Consider the following 22,789-nt stretch of genomic DNA (forward strand, 5'->3'; position numbering starts at 1 on the left):
GAGTGACGTTTGAGGTGGCGCGAGAAAGCGGCTCGCCTCGGTCCGACTGATCCAGCAGCAGCGGCAGTGCGCGCGCCGAGAGAGGGACTCGTTGGGCGAGTGACGTCACATCCTGCCCCTTCCCCGTCTCCATCCATCCAGCTGCTGTGCTGTGTCTGTGTGTACGACGAGCGCGTGAAGCAGCCTGGCTGCCGCCGCCGCCGCGTGTGCGCGTTGCTGTCTCTCTCGGTAGCCGGCGGGATCCCGGACGGTGCTGCTGCTGCTCCTCCCTCACCGCGGATCTTGTTTCTCTGCCGGTGACGTTGGGAAGCCGGTTTGAGGCGGTGTGGAGGAGGGAGGAGACCGATGGCGCTCAGGTGATGGTGAGCCGGCTGCGGCTGTTCCCTCTCCTGAGACACGTGTGTGTGGTGGTGGCGGGTGAGTAGTCTCGGGAAAGGAGCGGGGAGGTGGAGAGATGGCCGACCACGTCGAGGTTCCTCCTGTCCCCTCCTCGCTCTTTTTCCTTCTCGTTTGGACCTATTATGTTTGAAGGTTGCCTTCCACAAAAAACCCCCTCCCGTCTTTAGGTCTCCTGTGAAGACCTGTAATTAGCGTCTTAAGCCTTCCTAGAATGTGTCCGCACAGGCTCTGACGAGGTGAAAAGCAGAAGCAAAGAACTTCCTCAGTTGCCCCCTCGCCGCCGCCGGGCTTCTCACAAACCTCCTTTCTGAAGGGCCATTTCACCCTCTCGGCGCCCCCCTGCTTGCGTAGGGTCACATTGTTGCTGCAGCTGCCGCCCTCAAGTGACACGTCGATCCTTTTTTTAAGGTTTGCTGGCTCTTGACAGATCAGTCTCCCTGCTGTGCCCGACCCTTCAGGTGCCAGGGTCGGTGCATGCTCGTTGCCCGGCAGGTAGACCTAGACCACGTCCAAACCGGTGAGAGTGGCCTTAAACTTGTATGAATTCAGATTGTAGATGTTGGGAGGTGGGGCTAGTGCTGGGCAGACTTGCACGGTCTGTGCCCTGAAAAGGACAGATGCAAATCAAGGTAAGGTATACTCACAAAGTAGCACATATGAGTTTGTCTTGTTGGGCAGACTGGATGGACCATGCAGGTCTTTTTCTGCCGTCATCTACTGTGTTACTAATATATATATATATGAATTTTTGAAAAGGTCATATTAGGACCCATGTGTGCCAGTGCTGTCTCCAGCTGGCCCTGTCAGGGCCTTTCCTGTGCCATGTCCTGCCCAAAGAAAATGACCTCAGAGAGGCCGGGCACAGCAGAAAAGTCCCGGTGGGACTGGCCGGAGGCAGCCTGTTTTCAGTGCTGCCTCTACCAGTGATCCACTGTGTGTTTGGAGTACAGTTACAAATCAAGGTAAGGTATACTCACAAAGTAGCACATATGAGTTTGTCTTGTTGGGCAGACTGGATGGACCGTGCAGGTCTTTTTCTGCCGTCATCTACTATGTTACTGTGGTCTAGGTTTCCTGTAGATTTCAAAATAAGTGTTGTACCCGCCACGAGGGGAGAGGTATATGTGCCTTGTATTCTGACAAATTACTCTTAGTGATTGGAGTATTTTGTTTTTCTCTGTGAAATGTGCTCTCTGGACGTTTAAGGAATATTTTAGGCTAGATAGATATTACTTTAAGGGCTACATTAAGGTCTACTATAGTGTACAAGTACATGAGTTTCCTGTAGTTGCATTTTCCTTTGTGCCTCAGACTTATTTTCACACTTCTTTTGGCTTGTAGTGATGGGTTGGTTACTGTTCCTTAGATCTCAGTACTGTTTCCTCAACAGTACTCAGAACATACAAAGAAAGTAACCTGAGGCATACAGTGGTTTTCAGGTTCTATGACATGATGGCTTGTGCATAGTGGTTGTTTCTAGAGATCATTATAGGACAGTCCTTCGATAAAGTACTGTAGAAGCTGTTAGGCCACTTTGAAGATAATAGAAATAAAAAAGGAAACTAAAGTGATACATTTTTAATTGGAATAACAACATTTTTGACAAGTTTTCCAAGGTAGAGCGAACCACCTTTTTCGGGTCAGGTATTGCATTTTTTCTAGCAAAAAGATGCCGGTACTCAAATGCCTGGCCACCCTTCAAGGGTTGGGTGATCACAGAGGGACACACCCCACAATAGCCAGTCACAGAAACTATCACAAGGCAAATTGGTGTGTAGAGCCTGAGCGCTTTTATTTAAACCTTGGGGTCCATGGGTCAATTTTAGCAGACAATGGAAAAGGTGCTGGTACTCAGTATCCCCTCAAAAAACGCTGTATGAGCAAAAGAAGGCAGTCAAAATATATAGGTGAAAGTATTGCAGTGACAGTCTCAGGGAAGAGGTTGGGGGAGAGAGAGGAGTGAGAAAGAAGTGGATAGGTAAGTAGAAGTTGACAAAGCAGTGTAATTTTATAGTTTATAATATGATATAGTAGCATAGTCAGGTGTCCAAAGTGGGTGGACACAGCATCCAAAACTTCTCCCAAGGTTGGCAGCCAGCGACAGTGTTGGGCTGCCGCCAGTGCTCATCACTTGCATATGGGAGGGGGGCGTGGTGTTGGCCCAGCAATACTGTTGCCAGCTTTTGAGCTTGAGAGAAGTTTGTTTATTGAAAATTTGATATACCACTTAATTGATAAACCAAATCAGTGAGGTTTACATATTAGATTTTAAAATTGCTTTGGAAGATCGGGTCAATTCCCTTGTTAAAAAGTTTAATTTTGGGCTTTGACAGTTTAGAGCTATTCTTTCTATTCTCAGTATTCAAAGCTTTAAATCATTGCCTAGTCAGTTTTGTTGCCATACCTGGACTATTGCAATTCTTTACATGGAGGTATTGCTGGAAGGCTGTTGGAAGAGATTGCAGCTGCTGTAAAAAAACGTCATGAGGTTAATTTTTAGACCGAGCAAATTTGAGAGAGTATCTCTTTTGCTTAGAGAGCTCCATTGGCTTCCAGTTTCCTCTTTTATATGTTTTTAAAGATTGAATGCTTTGTTTTTAAATCCCTTGCTGGCCACAGTGTGGTTGGAATAACAAGTCATTGTCTTTTACTAAGATCTAGCAAGTCCTTTTGATTTGCTCAAGCTTTCATTATGACATTCCAAGCTGCAGAGGGGTTAAGCTAAAAAAAATATTGGAGTCTTCTTTCAAATATTTAGCCGCTAAGGTTTGGAATGCGATGTCAAGTTTTGTAAGATCGACTTTGTGAAGGAGTAGCCTAATGTTTAGTGCGGTGGGCTTTGATTCTGGCGACCTGGGTTCAATTCCCACTGCAGCTCCTTGTGACCTTGGGCAAGTCACTTAACCTTCCATTGCCCCAGGTACCAAAACTTAGATTGTGAGCCCTCTAGGGACAGAGAAAGTACCCGCATATAATGTGTACAGTGCTGCGTGAGTCTAGTAGCACTGTAGAAATGATTAGCAGTATTTAGGATACGCCTGAAAGCTCATATGTTTTCTTCTGTTGGTATTAATTTAGGTATGATTTTTTTAATCTGCTAATTTAGGTCTGATTTCTATCTGTTTTTCTGCTTTTTTTATGTAATATAATTGCACTTGACTAGGATGCTTTTTTTTCTGGATTGTAATCCGCTGTGAATCCAAATGGAGATATTGCGGAATGTCACCCATAGCATAGGATAAAATAGAAAGGAACTCCATAAAATAATAGAAAACCTACAATCATTCCAAAGAGGTTAGGAAACATCAGACATACTTACTGTGCCTCCCCTGCTTCCCATTACTGTACCCCCCTGAGTTCTGGCCACTGGAGGAGGAAGTCTTCAGCTGATGGATCTTGGGGATCTCTACCAGCCGTAGCAAGAGTGTGCCGATTTTTAGGCGGCCCTCTGCCCACCTTTAGCTATGTCACTGATGTAATCAGATTCTTAAGTTCTGTCAGGTGAGTGCCGCAGTATTTTAGCATCTTAATTTCAAATGTCTTAACGTACCTGGGTTGTTTTAAAGTTACCTCTTAGTACTCTGACCAAGGCCCGGGTTATGAAAAAAGGGTCATCTACAGATTTTTTTTTGTAGTATTTGAGATGGTATCTGTGAGAGTCGATTCTTGTCTTCCTTCACATTTTCTGCATTGAATATACATTTGAGGAAGAGCATGTGAAGAATCCCTTTATGCTGAATGTTTTTCCCATGTGGGTAACTGTCTGGTCTTGTGGTTATATGCTGGCAGAATTTGTAGTTTGCTACATTGCAAGTACTCGTGCCATTTAGAAGAGAGAGGCAATTTTAAGCAACCAGCCTTAGCTAATTATTATCATCATGAGTGGTTATGGTGAACTTGGAACACAAAAAAACAAAAATAAGCATCTGTAATCTCAGTGAACTAAGGACAAAGGCCACAACTGATGGCCCTGCTTCAGTTTTCTCTGCTGGCTAGCCTTAAAATGTGGCATGACCTAGGGGTGGGATTTAAAGTGACAGTGGCACAAAAGTGCTAGCATTCCTGCTGTTCCAGGGAAGTGCTGCAGGCTACCTGCAGGCAGCATGCCTAGTGTTTGTCTGCTAAGTGTACTTTTAACAGCCATCCATTTAGGATCAGTAAACTAAACAACACATTTCAGAAACGTGACTGCTTTGGCCATTTCTTTTCAAAGCTTTTTATGTCATTACTTTGTCTTCACGTTTGGCATTTTCTGTTAATTTCATTTGCTTTATCTGAAATCTAACTGCTACTGTACTGCTTGCAGGAACTGTTTGTTCCCATCTTCTATTATAGGATACATTATCCCTTTGTCTCACCCTTTGTGACAGTAGCAGAAGTGTGACGTATGCCATTTATCCAATATACTATTAGTAACGGGTAGGACTGGTTTTCTTGCTATCTGGAAATTGTGACCGTTCTCTCTGCTTCGTTGTATTTCCAGCTCACTTTAATCTGAGGCTGGGATAGGATTTTCCCCTTATTTTAAATTTCCCCGAGAGATACTCCAGAGTAAAGGCCATGTACCAGGTGTATTTTGTGGAACCCTGCAGCCATGGGCCATAAGTCTGCCCATTAGGTGTCACCTGTAAACAGTGACTGTTAGCTGCCTCTCCTTCTCTCTCTCTCTCTCTCTCTCCCCACCCTCCCCCATCCCAGAGGGATTTGAATCCTGCCCGTCAGTATCCCCATCCAGCCTGAGAAGCATAAGATCCGATTAGGGAATTGGACTGGGATGTTTCACATTGCTATGCGCAGGTAGCACTTACTGTTGAGATGAACCTGCTCTGTATAATAATAAACATTTGTATTTTATAGGTTTATTAGCTTTGAATTTGATTTGTGGACATTTTTAGATGCTTTAACAATATTCTTTGCTACTTTATCCTTCTTTTTTCCAACAGACAAGTGTGCAGATAGTGGTTATCTCTGCTTATCAGTTCCCTAGTGTCCCTCCCAGCCCTTCTAATTGTTTATATGTGAAGGTTACATTATGTTACATTTCTGACTTGTATCCCGCTATCACATTACAGTTCTGAGTGGGTCACAAAGATCAAGAAGCCAGAACAACCTCTGGGAATTTATATAAACCTGACACAAAATATCTCTAAACCCAAAAATCTACACCAAAAAAACCCTATATATCCAACATGTGGATTAACTCTGAAACGGGAACTGCTTGATCTGCACACTCCAAAAAAAGTGAAGAAAAAACATCTCGGTGTTACCACTCAAGCCACCAAAAGTTGAAGGCGTTGAGCATAGCATACCATCGCAGATCAGAAAAAAACTCCACTTACTATAGTGTACATCGATCTATTTAATTCCCAAACAGAGTAAAAACCACATGTACATCCACAGGTTAGAAAAACCAAATCACAGTCACTATAATCCCAAACAGATGAATATTCCAGTCAATTTATCTCATACTGTCTTCAAACTGCATGCCTTCATATCTGCTGCTAGTGAGTCCCCAATTCCCACAGGCAATCCCCATTTCACTAAAGCTGCGTCGGGGTAATTGTCCTGTGTCATGACCACTGTTTACTATAATTCAGCAAGCTTTAACTGACAAAATCGCCAACATGAAGCTCCACTTCTTTGACCCAAGGATATCCAATCCACTTGCAGATCTAATCCAATCAGAAGAACACACACCATTCAACTGTTATGTTCAGTCCATGAGCCTCAACAGAATTAAAGAAAAAAATTCAGTGTTGTTCAGATTGACGTAACAGACGCCCAAAATCTCCCCTGTGAGCAGAATGCTGCAATTGTTCTAGTGTAATACATTGTAGCTCATCAAATTGGTGACCATATTGCTCATAAAATATCACTAACACAAAATTACTAACCCTCTTGTAAAATAAATTTCTTAACAATTGGGGAAATTAGTACAATTTAACAAGATCCTTCCAAAGCCTTGCTGCTTGAAAAGCCAGGGGAAAAATGAATCCGGTACGTAGTGTCAATCATTTTAGAGAGGACAGGGACTGACGGAGGGGACCCAGTTCTTCACTTGAATGCTCTTTTAAGATCTCATAGTCCAGGACCTTGAATATCTTAGCCCTGGACTTGTCTTCCACTTCCAAAGGAATTGGAATGGCAACCGCCATTTCCTTGACAAAAGATGGGAAGGAAAGGCTCTTGGGTGTAGATTTTCTCCTTTCCTTTGGAGGGAAGCGATCAGATGGGATGCCATAGGACTCTTCCTCTGAGAAGTACCATGAGTCCTCATCTGACTCCCATGAGTTGCTACTCATCAGTGTCAGTAAGAAACTCCTCATGGGAGGGCTGAGACCGAGCCCTCCTCAACAAGGAGCAACTATGTCCAGGAGAGGGGTACTGAAGTGTTGGTTCCAGCCTGAACTCCGGCGAAACTTTCTCCACCAGCGTAGAGGGGGTGCTGACGCAGATGTTGATCAACGCCGAGGCAACATGAAGCACTGGCATCGGAGACCTCACCACAGGCTGATAGCCATGCAGAGCAGCAGCAAGAGGGATGGCACGTGCAAGTTATTCAGTGGTCATGGCCGAGATTTCAAAATTCGGAAGCAGCAGAATTTCAAAACAATTATAAATTTATATGTATGTACAGTATATTCCTTAATGCGTAATATAGCTAAAACTATGGCTTTTAATATGAAAACCTACTGCAGAGTTGGTGAGCTTCAGGCACTAGTAGTGGATGCACCTTATACCAAGTTTCATCACAACAGAGTAATCCTCCGTACACACCCTATTTTCCTGCCAAAGGCTATGTTGGGAGTTCCATCTGAATCAGTCAATTGTCTTGCCAACACTCTTTCCCAGATCTTATGCCCATTTTAGCAAGAGCATAGTGCATAGGACTGCAGGCGAGCATTGGCCTTTTACTTGGAGCAGACTAGGCCCTACAGACAGGCCAGCTTTTTGTTTCTTTTGATTTCAGCAGGATGGGAGTTGCCATCGGGAAACACTCCATGTTTAATTGGCTGACAGATTGCATTTTCTTCACTTATGCGCAGACTGGGCTGACCCTTGAGGGCCATGTCAAGGCTCACAGTGTCAGAGTCATGGCTGCATTGGTAGCCCACTTGCTGTCGGCCTCCATAGAAGAAATTTGCAAGGCTGTGATGTGGTCTTCAGTCCACCCATTCACATCTCGCTACTGCTTTGATTGCCATACTTGACACGACAGTCTGTTTGGCTAGACAGTTCTGCAGAATTTGTTTGGGTCTAGAATCATAAGAACATAAGAGTAGCCATACTGGGTCAGACCAGTGGTCCATCTAGCCCAGTATCCAAACAGTGGCAGAAACCCAAGTACTTGGTAAAACCCCAGCTCCACCCACCCAGGCCTGTTTAATTCTGTTCCAGGCTGCACTCTCGCACAGTTGTATATAGTTTCAGGTTAATCTGTGTTTTGACTGCGCCTTCACGAGGTTCAGTTGACCAATGGTTGTTGCTTTCAGTGAGCCTGGTATCTAGGGATTTCCACATGTGAGAATTATGGGCCTGCTTGTCCTCGGAGAAAGGGAAGATACTTACCTGTAACAGGTATTCTCCGAGGACTAGCAGGCCATATATTCTCACTTACACTCCCACCTCGCCTTGGAGTTTTATTTTTTTATAATATTCTATAGTATTGTGCTGTTAGTACCACGCCTTCGCGGTGGGTGGGAAGGTAGTCGCACATTCATAGTTGGACCCTTGTTCAGAAAGCTCTGAAAAGTTTGTTACAAGCTCTGGACCGGGCAGTGTGAACTACGTTACCTATATGTGAGAATATATGGCCTGCTGTCCTCGGAGAATACCTGCTACAGATAAATATCTTTGCTATATGATCAACTTAGTGAAAACAACTAATCTGATGCCAATAGTAGCTAGCAAACTCTTTAAATCATAAAACAGTCCATAACCTGAATGCTGCATTAGTTCATTTTTCTTATGCACTCCACTACATCGTTCAAGTTGTTGACCAATTATGATTTAAACAAACTTACTGGCTGCTATTGTTCTGAGTTTTTCATGTCATCCTTGTAAATTTTACTTTTCACATTGCGTGTCCGTGGTCTCCTCCTCCCCTCTGTTCCCACATGCTTTTCAAGAAACTGTTGAATAATTGGAACTGTGTATACCTTAGATTTCTGTGTTTTGTTTTCTGTCAGTTACCAAAAACTTGTTATGTCCTTAGCATGTTATAATAATAATTATTTATTTATTTATTTATAGCATTTATATCCCACAATATTCCCACCCATGGGCAGGCTCAATGTGGCGTACAACAGTTTATAAAAACATACAACAATTCAGCAAACAAACAATGTCGTAAAAGAGAAAGGGAAATAGCTAAGGAGGGAAAAGTGGAAAGAGTAGGGGTGAACAATGTGTTGCTACCTCAGTTGGAATTCAGAAGTATTATAAATACAAGGAGTGATATAAAAATCTACCTTATAATTGGTGTTAGAAGCTGCATTCTTATTTTTGGACAATATATAAGAATGTTAAGTACTGTAAATGCATTGTAAAATTAATAAAAACCACAAACTTGAAGATATAGATATTTATATCCATATAAAACAAACATGTTTTAATCTTAAGCTGGAGCGGGTTTCTGTTACTGCTTGTAAAATATAAAAGTGTTTATATGGTACATATAACTATACTTTTGGTTTGGTGCATACTATACACAATGGTTTTTCTTAAGCCTAAACAGAAACAAAAGCCTGTATTCTCATAGAAAGCTCAAGATGGGAAGTGATAAAATGGGTATTGAGTAGAATGCTTTGTTAAATTTTGCTGTTGTACTTGTAAAATTTCCATGTATTCATGAAACTATTATGTCATACTTATAGGTGCCAACATTTCAACATGATTGGGGTGGGGGGGGGGGGGTGCTGAACACAATAAAATTACCCCTCCCAGAACAGAAATGAAGGAGCTTGCTCAATTTTGAGGATGCTCAGCACCCACAGAGCTGGCTTATGTTCTTATCGTTAATGGTTGGTTAGTCAACTAAGTTTTCAAGCTTTCTTTGTAGTTGCAGACATTCTGTTACCCTGTTCTATGTTGTTTTTTTTTATTCATCAGTATTTTGGATGGCATAAATGGACACATTGTAATAAGGTAGCTAGTCTGCCAATGGAGGCACAACTTATAAAAACTAACAAAGGAAATTTCCCAAAATTAACAGTGTTAGTTCTCTGGTAACTGAAGATATCTGCTGTTCTTCCTTTTAAAAAATCTTTTATGTAGCTCCTATGCCAGGTCTGTTTTGAAGCTGTGAGGGCATCGGGAACATTTTTTCTAAGATGCTTAGCACTGCTGTTTGGTGGTGGTGGTGGTGGGGGGGGGGGGGGGGGGGGGGGGGGCGGTGGCAGCGTGCTGTTGTAGTAATGGTAACTATTCCCTCCCTCTTTTCCACACCACCGTAACTCATCCTTCTGAAATAGACGTAAGCCTGGTTACGGCTAGCACAGACAGAAGTGCACAGTTAAGACATCTGCTCTTATCTTTCTGTGCACCTGATGCAGGAAAAGGTTTTGTACAGCAGTAAAACCTTACATTAGTCACCAGCGCACAGCATATTAAAATGGAGACCATTTCACTTAACCATTGATAACAGCATAGTAGCATGGCGCAAGGACTAACAACTGCTAAAAGCTGGTGTGAATTCTTGTGCCCCATCTCATGGCAGTTAGGCAAGCAAATGCTGATATTATGTAACACCGCCTAATTTCTGGGAACACCTATGGCCAAACTCCCGTTGCGTGCTATGAAATTTAGGTGCACATGTTGTTATAGGGTCTAGGGCAGATCTGTGTGTAACTAATTATTACCTAAGTACCAATTTACTCCCAATAATTTAGCAGCTAATTTTCTAATTGGTTTACGTGCAGCTCTAGAATCTACACCCTATGCCCAAATTTATTTTATTTATTTGTTACATTTGTATCCCACCTTTTCCCACTTATTAGTAGGCTCAAAGTGGCTTACATTGTTCCGGAGAGGTGGTTACAGACTCCAGTGTGAACAAATACAGTATGGGGTACTATTACAGTAAAGAAGTATCGGTAAATAGATTGGGGTGATTCAGACAAAATGTTAAGGTGTGATCATTCGTCGGGGTTGAAAACTGTCCATTGTTTGATTAAAATGCCCTATTTCATTATTCGGTGTTTATGTCAGATACTGTGGGGTATGCCTTAGGTGAGTTTTTAGTTTTTTTTCGCAATTCTAGATGATTATTAGTAGATTTCAGGCGTTTTGGTAGAGAATTCTAGAGCTGTGTGCATATATAAGAGAAACTTGACACGTATATTGATTTATACTTTAGGCTTTTACAACTTGGGAAGGGAAGAGTTAAGTACGTTCTGGCTGATTCAATTGTGTTTCTAATTGGTAAGTTGATTAGTTCAGACATATAGCTCGGGGCTAGACCATGTATTATTCTGTGAACAAAGGTACAAATCTTGAAAGCGATGCGTTCCTTGATTGGTAGCCAGTGTAGGTTTTCTTGGAGGGGTTTTGCGCTTTCAAATTTAGATTTTCCATATTTGGGCAACCTATATAGAATCTAGGGGCATATGTCTAAGGCCATCCTCCTTTTTATTTGCAGGTTGATGGTGAGCCCAGGGCAGGGCTGGATTTATACTTATTGGACTAGATTCTATATATCGCACCTGAAAATTCAGCACCGAAATAAAATTTGCCTAAGCACATTCTATACAGTATGCCTTTAATTTAGGCGTATTTTATAGAATAAGCCTAAATTTCTGCACAGTATATAGAATACGCTGAATGGCCATGATAGCGCCTAACTCCAGGTGCAGCCAATTACAGCAAGTAAAACTTGACATAAACAGAGTCTAAGTTAGGCACAGAGCAGGTGTATTCTATAACCCTGCACATAGTTTTCTGGAAAGCCCACGACCCATCCATTCCACGCCCATAGCCACATCCCCTTTTGGCAGCGCATATTAGAATTTGCGTGCACCGCTTTGCAGAATGTGCTTAGTGGATAGTGCGCCCAAATTCTAATTAATGCCAACTAGTGCTGATAATTGCTTGTTAACATCTAATTATCACTGATTAGCTTCTTAAGTAAGTTATACGCATTATTATGGAATACGCTTTGATTTCCATGCAGAAGTCTGAGCACGATATGATAGCATCCCAGGGATTGTGGCTCCTACGTTGTAATATTTAAGGGTCCTCCTGATTAAATAGAAAGTAAAATTTTAGGTTTAGTTTTTCACATTAGTGACGATTGAGCCCAATGTGAGGCCTTATGCTGTAGCCTGTTTAGTCTATACGTAAATCTGGCTCCAGCCTAGGGTGCCTCTTTTTAGACTTGTCATATATGTGGATGCCCTAAAGAATTGGTGGCAGTACACGTCCTCTTTTCCAGAAAAGATTGGTCGTGGGAATTCAATATAGTGCCCTTCTTACTAACTGGAAATACAGGCATCCGACTATTGTATTCGGGGAATTGAGAGATTCTCCAAGCCCTGTTTGTGGACTAGAGTTTTGTGACTGAATCTTTCTTGACAAAGGTTCAGATGTCTAAAAAACCAGGTAGTGCTGGACTTAACTCCCACGTCCTGGACCTTTTTGAGAAGTGTTTCTTCTTTTTTGTTTGAGCATTTTTATGTAAACATAAACATAGTAGATGACGGCAGAAGAAGACCTGCATGGTCCATCCAGTCTGCCCAAGAAGATAAATTCATATGTGCTACTTTTTTATTTGTACTGTCCTCTTCAGTGCACAGACCGTATAAGTCTGGCCAGCCCTATCCCCGCCTCCCAACCACCAGCTCTGGCACAGACCCTATAAGTCTGCCCAGCACTATCCCCGTCTCCCAACTACCAGTCCCGCCTCCCACCACCAGCTCTGGCACAGACCGTATAAGTCTGCCCAGCACAAATCCCGCAGCCCAACCACCAGCCCCGGCACAGACCGTATAAGTCTGTTCCTTATGTGATCACTTAGCATTGTTATGGAATACTAAGATTTTGTAAAATAAGTTTGGAAGAAATATGGGAGAATCTCAATCTAGTTATAGTAGTACTAGCCGTTGAGCCCGTTAAAAGGGGCTATTGGGTCACCGCTGCCCCCTCCCCCCAAGTTCGCCGCCGCCGCCGGTACCCCCCCCCCCCCCCGAGTTGCCGCCGCCGCCACCCCTCCACCCGGCCCTTCTCTTCGCTATTCAACTTACATCTCCGGAGCAGGCAGATCAGCTGAGCTCCTGTCGGCCTTCCTTCTCTGCCTGTGTCCCGCCCTCGTGTGACGTAACATCGGCGAGGGCGGGACACAGGCAGGGAAGGAAGGCCAACGGCAGCTCAGCTGATCTGCCTGCTCCGGAGATGTAAGTTGAATAGCGAAGAAACGGGCCGGGTGGAGGGATGGCGGCAGCGGTGGCAACCTCGGCGGCTCCCTCCCCTTCGCGCAGTTTCCCTCTCTGTCCCGAACCCCATCATCATGTATTGACGCGGGGGCGGGACAGAGAGGGAAGTCTACTGCGCATTTGCGAGTGAGTACGGTCACTCGCCGTTTATATGTTTGATAAACTAGTTTGAAATGACATGACCCTTTTGTTGAGGAATAAATTTTTCTCATGTTGCACAGCAGGAGGTTCTAGTTCTGTTTGTTTTCTTTTTTATTTCTTAGCTAATGGTTTTTAATTTCTTAATCACCAATTTATGCTTGTAATTCAGAGGTGCTAAAATATTAAATTGAGATCTAATTTTGTTCTTCAAATTAGTAAAATTTAGGGCTCACAATAGATGTGATGGCCATTTAGAGGCATATTTTCAAAGCACTTTGGGAGGCTAAGTTCCATAGGTTTCTATGGAACTTTGGGAGGCTAAGTGCTTTGAAAATGAGCTTGCATGTCTCCCTTTGATTTTTTTTTTTCATTTAACCATAGTTTAAAGACGTGCCCTGTTAAAGGTTGTAAATAGGAGGAAGGGTTTGGTCAGGAGCTTAATATCCTATAGAGTTTTTGCCATGTTGATAACATCAGGGCTTCTGCATGTACATGGGTTGGTGTCCTAAGACCCCAGTGAGTTGTTTTGTGTGTGTTGAATACAATGAGCCATACGCCCATGTCACTAGTCTAGTGGCTGAAGGCACATCCTCTGTGAAGGTCCAATTGGAGTTTACAATTGTTCCAAAGTAAACAGTGCCAAATTACTTTGATATCTTAATCTTTTGATAAAGAAGTCTGCTGAGCCCTCCAGAGACCTCCTTTTTTTTTTGTTCCAGAGATTTTAGACAAAATAGTTCATTGGCAGGACTTCCCCCTGCTGATAGGGTCTCTGTTATTAAGAACCACCTCACTTAACCATTGATAACAAAAAGAATTGGAGTGTCCTGTTGATAGGCTACTGCTGGTAAGTCATTTTTGTTCATTTTCATCATTATAAAACTTTAGCCTTAAAAATAAAAAAAAACCCAATGCTTCATTTATGATGAGTTCAATTTAGGGTTCAGTTAGCAACTGTATAGCATCTGTGACAGCAACAGTGAAAAGGTCTAGTGAAATTAGGGCAGTATCTTGTTTTTAGGCTGGAAAATATGATGGCAGAAAACAGCTGTTCAAGTTCTTTAAAGTTTCCCGCTTCTGAGCTTAAGTTGCAGCATTTCTCTAGCGTACATTGAGGTAACCGATAAAATGTTTCTACAGAGGTAAATACCGTGGGACTACAACGTGAGAGACTTTAGAAGAGGCATTTTCTGTTGCAGATTTTGGCTGAGACATCTTAGATAATTTCTATGGAAAGATGGAGGTGGGGGGTCTTATTTGACCTTGGGCAAGATACTGTCTGTTGCTTCCAGTGCACAGTAGATGGTAAACTGTTTTTGGGTGGAGACTTGTATCTGAAAACACCAATTGATTATTTAAATGTCTTGTGATTGTTGCTCACACTAGGCTTATTTTGAACACAGTTTACAGTATGGAAGTGCATATAGCTATATAAACAGGTAACATTTATTTTGCCATTGTTTTTAACACTGTTTGGTGTCTGGCTGGCTGGTCTTGTACAGGGGTACATTTTTTTTTTCAATGGGGCATTCATTGGTAGGAGGGGTGGAAAACATGGAAAGGAATGCATTCACTTCTTGCAGTGGTATTTACAAGTCTGTATTTTGTGGAGTAACTATAGAAATGTAAAACCATGACTGCAGTCAAAAAACTTAACACTTAGAATATGTGTGTTTGGGTCCCACTCATTGCATTGCATTGCAATACCAAAATTGGTTTGTTCTTACCTTTGCATGCACTTTTTACACAGGTAAAAATGTTTATTCATACAGTTCTCATACTCTAAACACGTTAAAATGTAGCCATAAAAGTTTCAGAATGAAGCACTAGATGGTCCACTTTGGCAGCCTGTAGGGCAGCCTTTCCCAACAGTAATTGCCCACAGTCTGAGCTGTAGAATTTCTAGTGACCTTCAGTTTGTTGTGGAAGAAGTAAAGCAAAATGTAGGATATGAGACTTGGGCATGCAGAAAAATATTATGTCTGTTAGAGATCTAATAATGCAGTAGTAAGTGTAAGTCATCGGACTATTCTGTTTTCAGTGGTATTTAGTAAATTATGTAATACATAAGTCATACACACTTTTAGCTGAATGCTCCAGTATTCTCAGACTGGAAGGGGGCCAGATTCCTGTTGTGCATTGTTGAATGAATAGCCTTTGTCTTGAACGTGGTTTAGAACAGTTTGCTGTTTCAGTTATAATATTGAACATTTCCCCAGCAGCTCTGGCTTCATCCTCTCATTTCTTTCAGGACAGCTGTAGTGAATTGCCATTGTGTTCACCTCTTGCCAGCATGGACCTACGCATTTAACATTAATTGCAGGTGCTGATGAATAGGAATGTGCATGTTTGTATTTTGTTTTGTGATTATCACGCAATTTCATTTAGTGCATGTTATTCCTGAGTAACATGCGCTGTTAAGGGTTACAAAATAAAAGGTAACAATACAAACAAAGCAAAATGAAATGACATTTTTTCTGATTGCATGCCTTTAGTAATGTTTCTTTTGTTTGAGAAGTTTAAATCCTCCTGGTTTGGCCAGAATTTAAACCAGGGCTTTCCAAACTGTGGATCACAACCCCAAATGAAGTCATAAAACCTGCATTTGGGGTCGTTAGCTGGACAGGTGGTCCATACAAATATTAGTCCACACCTTTGGGGATTACATACTTTCTGGGTCTGCAACAATAGGGGCGAGGCCACAGAAAGTTTGATAAAACGCTGGTCAAAATGTATCTTCAGTGGAATCATGTTATACAAGTTCTCAATCTCAACTGAAAGGTCAGGAAGGTATCATCTTAGCTACAAAGAGACTGAAATGTGGGCACAGTAAATATTAGTAAGTTAGCCATTTATCTTAGCCAACAAGGTAATGCAAAAATAACCCCCTTGCTCTTCTAGCCTGAAAAATCGTGTACATCTGTAATAATCTTCTGGTTGTTACTTCATTTCCTGCGACACATTATGTCATAATACTTTTAAAACTGCTTAGCTTCTCCAACATTTATGTATAGAGTACAAGTCGTTGGTGAGGCCCCACTTGGAGTATTGTGTTCAGTTTTGGAGGCCGTATCTTGCTAAAGATGTAAAAAGACTGAAAGCGGTGCAAAGAGAAGCTACAAAAATGGTATGGGATTTGCGTTGCAAACCGTATGAGGAGAGACTTGCCGACCTGAACATGTATACCTTGGAGAAAGGGAGAAACAGGGGTGACATGATACAAATGTTCATATATTTGAAAGGTGTTAATCCATAAATGATCCTTTTTCGGAGACGGGAAGGCGGTAGAACTAGCGGACATGAATTGAGGTTGAAGGGGGCCAGACTTGGGAGTAATGTCAGGAAGTATTTTTTCCATAGAGAGGGTGGTAGATATATGGAATGCCCTCCCGCGGGAGTTGGTGGAGATGAAAACGGTAATGAGATTCAAACATGCGTGGGATAAACACAAAGGAATCCTGTTTAGAAGGAATGGATCCATTGAATCTTAGTGGAGATTAGGTGGCGACGCCGGTAATTGGGAAGCAAAACCGATGTTTGGCAGACTTCTACAGTCTATGCCCTGATCGTGACTGAATAGATATGGATGGGCTGGAGTGTAAATTTTAAGGGGTTTTGACCGTTAGCCTCAGAACTTAGTGCAAGAATAGTACTGGGCAAACTGGCAAGGATAAATCAAACTCTGGTATAAAGTATCACATACCATGTAAAATGAGTTTATCTTGTTGGGCAGATTAGATGGGCTGTACAGGTCTTTATCTGCTGTAAGTTACTATGTTTTTCTGCCGTCATCTACTATGTTACTATGTATGATACTGTTTCTCATCTGTTTCACACATGGAAGGTGTGAGCATGAGCAGTGGACTTACAAAGGTATTTGAGAAGACAGCATTGGATATAACATATACTATTGAAAATCAATGTATAAGGAATACAGCATACTTGGGCAAAGAAGACCCAGGAGAGGACAATTTGATGTTTTGAGCAATTCTAGCTAGCATTACTAATTTATATGAATCAGTGAAAGTTTTTGGAGGGTTTTGTTCCAGCACGCACCAATATAATTTATTCTGATTTTGAAAACTGCAGGTATTATATATTAAATCTGTGATACTGCAGTGTTTAAAAAAAAAAAATCCCAAAACTGAAGCACTAAGATTGACCTGCATGGTTTCTAAATTCCTGACATCCTTGTGATGCTATATTGCAACATCACAGTCTGAATGGAAAGGATTACAGTAGCAGAAAAGCTATAAAACAGTATAAAGCATAGGCAAATATGTGTCTACAAATAGTGTGATAATGATGGTTATCTTTTTAGAGGTGTTTCAATTTCACATTTAACTTCCCTTGTTCATATGCCATCATTTATCCTTGCTTTTTCTAGTTGTGACATTAAATGAAGTGCCGGTTGTTTCTTCTAATGCTGAAAGACTGCGACTATACAAGACAAACTCTCTAGTTATAAATAGCTTCAGCAGCTGTTTTTTTTTTCCCCTTTTAGGTGTCTCCAAGTGTCTTGAGGTTTGGTAGAAGTTTCAGATCTTGGTAAATATGGAGAAGGAAGACAAGAAGATCAACAAAGATGAGGAGGATGAGATGGTAGGTAACTGGTTTTCTGATCTGTTATATCTTAATGATCTAACAGTACTAGAAAGTTTGCGGTTAGAAGCTTGCATATCAGTTTGGGAAATTACCCAGCTCAATTAATTATAGCTTTTGCATTAGAAGGCTTCTGATCTCATGTTGTCTTTCTGCCCACATGAAACAGATGAGTTTGACTCACTTGGGGGGATTGGCACTGTTCCATCCTTCAGAAAATAGTCTGATTAGCGAATTGTGATCTAACTGCTGGTAGAGTAGGAAATTGCCATCAACAGCTGGGTTAACTTCCTGAGAAAGACTTGTCCTCAAAGATTTTGATTCCAGTTATAATCACAAATGTTGTGTCAAAATTTCCTTAGACCAGAGGTGGGCAACCACAGTCCTTGAGGGCCATAGCCTAGTTGAGTTTTCAAGATTTCTACAATGAATCTGCTTGAGATCTGTTTGACTAATGCATATTTATTGTGGCCTTTGGTGTTTTTCACTGCAATTGTAGCACCATCTAATACTGGACCCATGGGTGTGGACTCAGATTCCAACTAAGTTTGGTTCCCAAGGGTAGAGGAAATTGGCCCTAAAGGACTCTGTTGCCCAGCATGGCCCCTGGATTTGATTTGTTTTTGTCTCTTTGGATTATCTATACTGCACTTTTCTAACAAATAGGTTTATTGTTCTTGTAAAATCTCACGTCAGATTCTTCCATCTCGAGGTGCTTTTCTAATCTTGATGAAGTTAGTCTTCTGGGGCTAGAATCCTTATTTTTTGAATGACTCATCACAGATTTAAAATAGACTTTCTGTGGTGGGGTTTAGGGTGTTGCCTATTGTGGCATTTCAACCTTTACTTTCCTAAGTCAGACGGGTAACAAACAAATAGAAATAAAATAAAACAGAGAAAAGAAAATAAGATACCTTTTTTTAAAAAGTTGGATAAACATTGCATTTCTGATCTGAAGAAGAGTTACCTTCAAAAACTAATCAAAAAATGTATTAAGTTAGTCCAATAAAAATATATAATCTTTTTTTCTTTTCTATGTTTTATTTTATTTTTATCACCTTTAAAAGTGGACTAAAACAGCTACCCTACCACTTAAGTCAGACAGGCAGAGGTACTCTTTAAGTTTGCAAGGATGTGTTATGATGTGAAAATATAGTTTCTGAAACAGATACTATTAGTACGTGGGAAATGTGTTCCTTTTTGGCGGGGGGAGGATTTTAATATGTCATATGAGGCTGTAATTAGCCAGCAGAATAAGAAGTGGACATGAATTTTATTTGTAAATTCATGTTTCATAATTTTGTGTCTGAGCAGTTTTCTTGAAAATTTTTAGTAGATGTCAAGAGCAGTCAAGTTAGGAAAAAACTGGGGGGGGGGGGGGGAACAGCTTGTTACACTTTTAACATTTTAGGTGACTTCAAGAATAAGATCTAAAATATTTTTAAAAGAAATGCCTGCAAAGTGTAATAAGCTGGCTTCCCTCCATTTTTTTTTTTTGTTAATTTGACTGCTTTCCTTAGCCAAAGTAATTAAGGATATCATTGTTCATTATTTATTTTCCTGTTTCCCTGCAGGAGATTTATGGTTATAATCTGTGTCACTGGAAGCTAGTTTTAGTTGCCGTAGGGGTGTTTTGTACCGGTGGCTTCCTCCTCCTCCTCCTTTACTGGATGCCTAAATGGCGTGTGAAAGCAACTTGTGCTAGAGCTACCCTGAAAGACTGTGATGTGGTGCTGCTGAGAACAACTGTAAGTCTGTGCTAGATTGAATGTGTTATACTTGTTGGACTGGTGGAAAACTGGAAAAACAAAGCGGTGATGATATTATGATAAAAATCAAATGTATAGCATAAGTTAAAAAGATGTTGAAATAATGAACCTCAGACAAAATAGGACAGTAAAAATAGAAAGGAAATTAGTAATAATTCTAATAGTAACTGTAAAACCAAAGTTATTTTCAAAAGTAGAACACTTCACTTGCAGACATGAGCTTCTATAAAATACTTGCAGATTTGCAGGTAAAAGCACGTACATGTAATTTTACCAACTGTGATGGGTTTAGATTGAGCTTTTCACTTATGTGCATTCTTTCAAAAGTTTATGCATATGTGTGTAAATTAATCCCAAAAATTTGAGCAGACTGAAAAGCTGGTGTAAACATGAGCACATAGTTCTTATGGTATCATTTTCAGAGCAGAAATTTGCACGTACTTTAGCTTTGGAAAATTTGGCGAAGGCTGTAGTGATAACATGAAAAATGTGTGATTTGTAAACCCTAGCATTTTACATGGATGAGGATGAGCCTTTTCTCCCCCTAATATGAAATCGTTCACGTACCGTGCCATTTTATGTAAGAATTGGAAATGCAATGTTCATAAAGTCTGAAAAAATGTTGGTTCCATGTTCCCTCCGTCCTGTAAGATAGTAAAGAAGAAAGCGTCCTACTGTTTTTATGTTGATATTGGTCTAGAACAAACACTGTGCAAGAAATAGAACAGCAGATGAAAAGATGGCCATCTGGCAAGTGGACCCATTTCGACTTGTTTCCTTTGGTGTTCTGCACACATTTACATTATGTAAAAGTTTATCAGTAAATATTTTTGGCCTAAGTTCATACTTGTCTGCTGAATCTAGAATTTCCTGGAGAGCCCAGCCAGCCAGATATGTTGAAAGAATATGCACTCGAGTGGTTTCCTGCTGTTTCTCCTAATTTTTGTGCTTGAGAGATCCCATGGCAGATTTTAAGGCTCTGCAGTTATAGTGGGTTGGAAATTCTGTTGCTTAATTCTTTGTCAAAGCAAACAACCTTCTTTATGCAAAAGCCTAAAACTGAGAACTTTTGACTTGCTTTAGAAACAGTGAAATGTTTGTTGTGGAGGAAATCTAGAATATATCAGATGAGGACTGTAAGGTCTGTCAGATTTTTACTGGTGCGCTACACTATTGTCTCCCACTTACCAAGGATTATTTTGCTTGCTTCAGTTCTGCTACTTGCTTTTGATTCCTTCATTGCTATTAGAAAGCTGTTCTTGCATACACAACCCATCCTTTGCCAGAATACCACTTACCTGCAAATGATTTTGAAATGATAAAATTAGTTTCAAGTCTTGCATCAGCCAGCAGCCATGTATTTCTCCTTTTTAGAACTTTGCTTTACTGTCTCCCTTCACATTTCTCTAACATTCAGCAGAATCCAGAAGAATCCAGATCAATCAATATACCAGATCAGCAGATTGATTAACACTGACTATAGACCTGGCAGTTTTTTGCTCTTTACTTAAACTATTATTTAATTTCTTTTCTCAGTTTGTTCAGGGTTTTTGTTAATTGACAACAGCGATTTATAAGATCTTTAAATGAAAGTAGTCTTTCAGAAGATCATGTTTTGGCCAATTAAAAGCATCAATGATCAGTGAAAATACAACTGAGCGTTAGATAAGAATAAGCCACTGAAAAGTGTTTTTAAAATGTTTTGTTTCTGTGTTTAGGATGAATTCAGGATATGGTTTTGTGCGAGGGTTCGTATTCTGCTTTCCCCAGGAAACAACCCATTTCAGGATCCAGAATCTTCAGTTGACAAGGTGGCAAATGGTCACACTGTTCACTTGCCCGAGAGCCCTGCTCAGGAGAGTGAAGACCAGCTGCAGATGTGTCCACAAGCTCAGTTACAAGAGGTAGATAGTGCTTTCTGCTTCCAAAGTGTTGCTTAATCCACGGGGTGCATTTTGTTCTGAATTTGTTTGGGGTGCTAGAGAATTTAACTGACTGGGACAAGAGGAGGAGAGAGCTGATTTAGCAGACAGAGGGAGATTGCTTCCACAAAAAGGGATATTGCCCCAATGGAGAAGTTGTTTGGAAGAGAGAAGCTGGGCACAAAAGAGGGGAGAACACTTTATTCTTCGCATGATTCTGCTGGGAGTCTGGATGTGCCCTGATCCCATCTTCTGGTTTTTGTTCTGGAAGATCCTGTCCATTCTCTTTTACATCATTGGCTGTTGTGAGAACAGGGCAACATAGCAAGGATACTTATCAGGTGATACAGCCTTTGGTGGGGCAAAAGAGCACCACATAGGAGACATATGTTGAAGTGTGAGGCCTCTGAGTAACTGTTTCCCTTGAGGGATCTATTTCTTCAGCCACCTTCCTTTACAAGAGATTTGGGTGAAGATAAACCGACAACTCTTACAGAAGGCAGAGTTTGGCTCTGGAAGATAGGCAGATGCTCCCTCACTGCTCTTGCAGATAGGATTCTTTCCTTCAGGGAGTCGAGTATGCATAACTACTTTTTGGAACCCGGGTTTAGCCCTCTCTCTCAAGGTTTATAGGGTAGCATCTCTTAAATCTTGGGGCAGAGGTTGGTCTCCTTGGGTAAATATAAAGGAAAGTATATCTCTGTGTCTACAGACTTTCTACGGTCTATGCCCTGAAAATGGCAGATACAAATCAAGGTCAGGTATACACATAAAGTAGCACATATGAGTTTGTCTTGTTGGGCAGACTTGCATGGACCGTACAGGTGTTTCTCAGCCGTCATCTACTATGTTACTATCCTGCTTATTTTCGAAGGAGAAGGTCGGCCATCTTCCGACACAAATCGGGAGATGGCGGGCTTTCTCCTAATGCCGGCCAAATCGGTATAATCGAAAGCCGATTTTGGCCGGCTTCAACTTCTTTCCGTCGCAGGTGTCGGCAGTGTACCGAAGTCGGGACAGGGGCTTGGTTAACAGATGGCCGGCCTTGGCTGATAATGGAAAAAAGAAGGCCGGCCCTGACGAGCATTTGGCCGACTTGACCCCTCTTTGTTTACGACCAAGCCTCGAAAAGGTGCCCCAACTGACCAGATGACCACGGAGGGAATCGAGGATCGCCTCCCCTTACTCCCCCAGTGGTCACCAACCCCCTCCCACCCCCAAAAAAAATGTAAATGCATTTTTTTGCCAGCCTCAAATGTCATACCCAGCTCCATAGATGAAAAGACAAATGGGGTTCACACTCTCCACAAGGACAGAACACAGCAGTAACAGGGTGGAAAGGAACCAGTTTCAAGTGATCAGTCACCACACCAGGATAAGATGCTCCAATGAAAATTTTATTTGGACCCAACACGGCCCGTGTTTCGGCTATAACAGCCTTCCTCAGGGGTCAATCGATGAGTTCTCAGTTATGTATCGATTGATAATGGAGTGTTTTAATATCTTGGTAAAAATTTTGGTATAGCAT

General features: G+C 41.5%; 1 protein-coding gene across 6 annotated transcripts in view; it reads left to right on the plus strand.

The window, feature by feature from the left end:
* Positions 1 to 22,789, plus strand: part of ATP13A3 (ATPase 13A3) — a 131,386-nt gene that overhangs the window by 82 nt on the left and 108,515 nt on the right. For 2 of the 6 annotated variants that reach the window (XM_030215581.1, XM_030215587.1), the window contains exons 1-4: positions 139 to 417; positions 17,473 to 17,570; positions 19,145 to 19,318; positions 21,058 to 21,243. In XM_030215581.1, the coding sequence (XP_030071441.1) occupies positions 17,523 to 17,570; positions 19,145 to 19,318; positions 21,058 to 21,243 (408 nt within the window). In that variant the 5' untranslated portion in view covers positions 139 to 417; positions 17,473 to 17,522. Of the gene's footprint in view, positions 1 to 138; positions 418 to 897; positions 917 to 13,727; positions 13,816 to 15,219; positions 15,292 to 17,472; positions 17,571 to 19,144; positions 19,319 to 21,057; positions 21,244 to 22,789 lie in introns of those variants that run through there. The other 4 variants (XM_030215582.1, XM_030215585.1, XM_030215584.1 and 1 more) reach the window with 4 other exon arrangements.

This window comes from Microcaecilia unicolor, chromosome 10 (genome assembly GCF_901765095.1).
Source record: "Microcaecilia unicolor chromosome 10, aMicUni1.1, whole genome shotgun sequence".
In the NCBI taxonomy this organism is placed as follows: Eukaryota; Metazoa; Chordata; class Amphibia; order Gymnophiona; family Siphonopidae; genus Microcaecilia; species Microcaecilia unicolor.